Here is a 6,602-nt window from a genome sequence, read left to right on the forward strand (position 1 = left end):
TAAGTACTAGTGATGTTTTGCGCTTAGCTGTAATAAAAACAATTACTTAATTATGTAAATGGTTTTATTGAAATTTTTAAGCACATTTTTATTTGTAAAAATTAATTATTATTTTTTTATACTAAAAAAAAAATGTAAAATAATGTAACATAACATTTTATATAATAATTATTAAATAATATCTAACAAAAATCAAAATAACAAAATAAATACTTTATAACATAGCAAAAATTATATTTAATCTCACTAGGTAAATAATATATATTAATAATACAACAATAATTCATACAAAACAGTAAACATATTCATGCATATTACTTAAATTATTTTTTTTAATTAAAAATTATTATTTTGTTTTAAAAAAACTAAGGCTGACAAATGGCATGGTGTAATTCTATTACGTTTTGGGGATAATATATTACCGGCTGTTGAAAAAACTCTTTCTGATGAAGCAGAAGATGCTGGTATACATAATATTTGTTTAGCTAATACGGCTAACGTTGGATAAATGTTTTCATGATCTTTCCACCATGCACATGGATCTGCATTATGATTTATTTGAAATTCCGCCATATACCTTGAAAACTCGTCAGTATCATTATTTGGTTCTTCTTCAAGTAATTCATCAAGTGCTGTGCGTTTTTCTGTAGGTATACGTACATCAGTATTTCTGCTTAACAAAACCATTTTTGAACGTACTATTTGTTTAATACGATTTTTAATATTTTCGGAAGATTCAAATGACATATTTTTGTATCTAGGATCAAGTATGCTAGCCATTTGAGTGATACTAATTTCTCTTTCGCAATCGTTGTCAACATCAATTTGTACAGAAAAACGTGTTGATAATTCGTGAATAATGGTCTCTTTGAATAGAGTTGAAAACCTACTATCTAGATTATTGGGTTTATAATGTTTTACAATAAGACTTTTAACAATTGGTAAAACCTGAAAATAAACACAACAATTTTATGATATTTACAAAATAATAATTATTGTTGAATATTAATTTATACTTATAATTTTTAATCAACTTACCATTGATATAGTGACATTTTGATCAGCACATAAAACTGTTGTTGCTGTTTTTAATGGTTTCAATAAAGTAACAAGTATTTCTATTTTTTCCCAGTCTTCTTCTAGTAATTCTTGATCTTTCGCGATCTTACTATTAAAAAGTGTCCGATCAGACATAATGACAACTACAGCTGAACGAAGTTCCAACAATCGTTCTAACATACCTAGAGTAGAATTCCAACGTGTAGGGCAACTTTGTACAAGATTAAGTTTTTTGCACTCTTTCTCAGCTAAATAATTTTCTAAGGCATATGTTCTTTTAGAAGATTGTCGAAAACTAGCAACAATTTTTGATGCGGTTTTTAATAAAGGACGACATGTATTTAAATCTAAACATTTTTTCACAGCTAATTGTAGTGTATGAGCAGCACAACGATTTGAATAAATATCTTGATCGTAAAATAGTTTTACAGCATTTGAAATGTTTGCAGCATTATCATGACTAATTCCCGTTATTTTATTATTTAAATTCCAAGACTCAATAACATTCATAATACTGTCTTTTAAATTTTCAGCCGTATGACTTTCTTGTATTTCTTCAATTGAAAGAGTTACACTATACAATTTCCAATTATCATCAAAATAATGAGCAGTAAATGTTAAATATGAATCAATTGCTGTTGATGTCCAACCATCAGTTGTTAAAGAAATATAATTAATGTTTTCTATGATATTTCTGATACTTTGTGATTTATCTATATACATTTTTTCAATACGTGTAGTAATGCTTTTTCGCGATGGAATAGTATAAAGTGGCTCAATTGTTGAAATTAATGAACGAAAACCTTTATTTTCAACTGTACTAAATGGTAACATATCAACAATTATCATTTTGCAAATACTTTGCGTAATAATTTCACATCGATTTTTATCTAATGGTCTTGAATTTCTTTTACAAATGTTATCGTTATGGTAGTGCTTTTTACGTTTCAAAGCAGGGCTGATTGATGATGAGGAAGTTGACTGAGAAGAAATGAAAGTTGAAGATGTTGAAGCTATTTGTTCATTATCGCTATTGCTCTCATTACTATCAATTTCTCTACAAAAAAATATTTTGGGATTTTTAATCTAGTGTAATAACAATTATTCAATAATTAAAATTAAATAAAAAATGGGAGCGTCGCGAGACGTACCGTAAAAGTGAGAACTATATTTTCAGGTTAGATATTATGATGACATGGTATGATAAATGCAAAATTTTTAGTAAAGTATCAAAAGTTATTACCAAGTTTGTTATTTTTACTATATTCCGCCTAAGTTGGATTAATATAATTAAATAATACAAAACCAAAACAAACCTAAACGTACAAAAAAACAAAAAAACCAAAAACAAAAAAAAAACAATCAAAAAAAAAAAAACAAAAAAAACAAAGAAAAAACAAAAATAAAAAAAACAAAAAAAAAATAAAAAAAATAAAAAAAAAAAATAAAAAAAAAAAAAAAAATAAAAAAAAACAAAAAAAAAAAAAAAAAAAAAAACCAGAGGTCTAATCTACGCACAGACATTCATTTATATACATAAATATGTATATTGACAAAAAATAATAATAGAAATCAACAAACGTGCCAGATTAACCAATAGCAACCAATTATATATTTATTTACGCGGACGTTCAACGAAATAGGTCCCCAATTAAGCGCATATAGCGCATATTATAGCGCAATAAAGTTCTCACTTTAATAACTAATTAAAGCACAAACAGTGTAGTATTAATAACATGCTTACCCTGTATGTTCTTTAGCGTGCTGTTCTTCATTAATTTCGTTTGCAGTGGGCTTATGCCACCGATTATAATGCGACCATAAAATAGATGTAGATCCCATATTTTTTAAAACGTCGTTGCATACAGAACATATAGCAGTTTTATTTGATTCGCCACGCGTAAAAAAATTCCAAATTTTACTTGGAGGCATTATAGTACAATTATTCAATGTTAACACGTTTGATGCAACAGAAATACTATTCCTACAAATATGTCTCCACTCTCCACTTGATATTTTTCGATAATTTTTATTTGATAATTGTAAAAGAACATGTCCGAGTAAACAATTATATCGATAACAATTATTGTTGTAAGATAAATTTAACTTATCTTCAAAAAACCTTTTTCAATAACCATCCGAAGGTTATGCAGTAAAGATTAATTAATTGGGTATACACTATACTTATCTATTTGGAATGTATACATTTCGAACGATTTTTATGATACGAACTTTGATATAATATAACATTTTGTTAAATTTTCATTATAATAAAATAATTTATTTTACCATACATTAAAAATATTTGTAAGTCTGAAGTCACATAAAAAAGCAAATCCATAAATCCGGATAATCCGGATAATTCGGGAAATCCGGATAAGAATTTGATTCAAATCCGGATTTGGATATCCGGATATTCGGATAATTCAGATATTCGGATTTCATGCCCATCCCTACTCATATGTACCTAGGTATCTAGTGTGCCTGTCGACGGGCCCGTTAAGCCCCGCTAAGCGCTGTTATACGGTGGAGGGGCTGTTGCAAAATTTTAGTTTTGTTGCTCTCAGGTTTAAATTACTAAATTATAGCAACAAATTACGTAGTGTTGTGCGGCGTTTGAGACATTTTTTTTTCTAGTGCAATAGTATATACCGTTCGATTCAGAACCAGTTGTTTCAATGGAAAAACGTCATATTTCATAGTCAAATATATTTTTTTTTTGTGAACCTTTTAATAAAAAAGTGATTATTTATTTTTATTTTCGTAAATTTATCATTAGGGTGGTCACTCCCAAGAATTCCTTAGAATGTTCCACAGAATGTTCCCGGGAATTCATGAGAAGGCGAGAAAAAAGAATTCCTGGAACTCCGAAAATTTACAAAAACGACAAATTTGTTCGATATCATTACAGTCTGTTACTATAATATAGTCACCTATACATTGATTCACTAGTTAACCCTTACCATTGATATCGACCTGATATTGACATTAGAATTTTATCAAAATTAATAAAAAAATAAAAAGCGTAAATAAAAGACATTTTTCATTTGTATTTTTTGTATTTTTTTGTGGGACTTGCCCCCCCCCCCCCCCCCCATAAAAAATTCCTGGCTACGCCACTGATTACGTATATCTTACGTGTAGCTATATGTACTAAGTTGCGATTCAGACGATCCGATTTTTCAAAAAAGTTATCCTATATTGTCCAGAAAACCTTCGAGATACGACTTCGATACGTCCCAGAAATATAATTCGTTAAATTCACGTAGCATAATAATTTATATTACCTTTCTGTGATATCTCCCCCTTTTGTCTTACCGATTTATCATAATTTATTAAATCATTTATTTCGTTTATCGGATTATTATTCACGGACTGAATCGAATGTAAATGTAGACAATTGAAACAAATTTGCAACAAACTTGTGATGCAATTCAAAGTTTAATAATAATTTAGTCTTTAACCAAAATGTATTGTTAAAACTAGTGAAATCGAATTCAAAAAAATCTACGATTAAAAATTAATTAAAGAAACCATTGTATACCCTAATGTATTAAATTTATATATTATGTACAGATATGCCTACGCGTAATTGATTAATACAAATAAAGATTTTTATGAAGAAATTATAATATATTTCACCGTGGAATAAATTGTATTAGTTCCGGTTTTCCTTCCCTAGTGTTGATTAACAGCTGCTTATGAAAAGCGTTTTGCCGTTGACGTTTGCTTTGAACATTGAGACAATTTTAATGAACCACTTATGCAGTAAATTTGTACAACTCGGCCATCGAGTTATCCTGTTTCTTGAAGAGTGTTTTGAGGAAACCAGTTTATTTGGACTTAAGATAATACTACTAAATCTTTAAGCTGAAGGAAAGGCAAGTAAGTAGCCATTCTACAAAATGTTGCAGAAATAATACCGAGTAACACTCAAATATCAACTGATATACACTCATATACGGAGCAATTTTTCTCCACATTTTCCTCTATGCGCGAAACAGGAAGAAACTGTTGAAAGGGGAACTAAAATTATTAGTTATATTACTCATATAAGGGAAAAAAATTCTCAGTGCATAGAAGAAGATAAAAGATTAACTTGGGCCACTTGTTGACTTAAACCAAAGATACCTTTACTAATATTTCCAAGTTAACGACGAATTTACCGAAGATGAACGTTCTATAGTAACCGCTTTTACTTTGTTTTCTGACTCAGATACAATTACTATGATAATACTATCGATACAGATAGTTCAGATAATGTTTGTATTGAGGAAGATCAGACTGCAGGAATAGTCTAATAATTCGCAGAGGTGCATAGAACTGAAAATCTTATCAACACGAAAGATGACGTTGAAGGTTTTGAGGAATTGACAAAAGTGCAGTTGTCTCAGTCGACTTTTTGGCGAACACGTCTAGTTTGACTATAGAAAACTATAGTTTATGCTTAGCTACCTATGTATGTTTCGTAAAAATTGTCAAACACTGAAAACTGCATTCAAAGTTGTTGGACTACATTTTTATTTTGTACCTATGTTTATTGATTGTTTTTGTTTAATTTTTTGTATTAATGTATAGCTAAATAACCCAGAAATTGTAACGGAACCCATAGATTACTCCTGCAATGCATCTTCCATTCCATCAGGAACCAGTACAATCATAATAATATTATCCCGTTTTGAAACCCACTGTTTTGTTCTTTTTAATATTTTTAAAAATTTTTTTTTTTTGCTTTATAAATTGAAATTTAACAACAACAAAAAAACAACACGAAAATTGAATTGAATTACATAATGATTTATCCTTACAATGCGGTAACCATAATTCATTACCACAATTTTTGTATATGATTCCCATGGATTTCCTTGTGTTTTTGGGGATTCTCGATTTTTCCGGAAACGTATTACTATTATCATTTATCAGAATATGAAGGCATCAAAACGTAAGCCCAACTTACAATAAATTCTTAGATAGTAAGAGGCAAGTCTTAAACTATATTGGGAGTATTGGAACGTATGTTGATATTAGAATAGTAATACAAAATAATATTATTTAAACTTACCGTCGTAAGTCCATTATTTTCAACAAGAATTTTGTTTTAACTTTCATGTAAAATTTGATTTTTGTGACTTTGGTTTTATAAATATTATCACGCTATAATACTATTTGATTTATCAAAAGGGTAAAAATCATTAATTTTTTTTTTGTGTCAATTTATGTATCGAGGTATAGGGTCAACTGGTTTACTAGTGGTCCGATATTATACTTACGTAAACAACAAATATTGTAATCAAACACGTTCGCCAAGAAGATGCCACGTGAGATTTCCGATTTTTTTTTTTTTTTGGTGAAATTCTTCGGGTCTTATAGCGTCGAAAACACGCAATATATTTTAGGCAGTTGTAATGCAACAACACAACCGTTCAATATTATATGTCTTGAATGAAAATAATACTCTTCGCCTTATACGATACGAGTGAAGATAATAACATACTACACGTCCAACCCGAACAAATGGAAATCATTATATTTCGTTATACAGT

General features: G+C 28.9%; 1 protein-coding gene across 1 annotated transcript; it reads right to left on the reverse strand.

Annotated features, from left to right (window-relative positions):
* Positions 1-272: 272 nt before the first annotated feature.
* On the reverse strand, positions 273-3,508 carry LOC132951262 (E3 SUMO-protein ligase ZBED1-like). The gene is made up of 3 exons (XM_061023058.1): positions 2,804-3,508; positions 1,039-2,116; positions 273-948 (listed from the first exon to the last, which is right to left on the reverse strand). Exons 1-3 carry the CDS (start codon positions 2,989-2,991, stop codon positions 337-339), a joined length of 1,878 nt encoding a protein of 625 aa, XP_060879041.1. The 5' UTR covers positions 2,992-3,508; the 3' UTR covers positions 273-336.
* Between the last annotated feature and the right edge of the window lie 3,094 nt (positions 3,509-6,602).

This window comes from Metopolophium dirhodum, chromosome 8 (genome assembly GCF_019925205.1).
Source record: "Metopolophium dirhodum isolate CAU chromosome 8, ASM1992520v1, whole genome shotgun sequence".
In the NCBI taxonomy this organism is placed as follows: Eukaryota; Metazoa; Arthropoda; class Insecta; order Hemiptera; family Aphididae; genus Metopolophium; species Metopolophium dirhodum.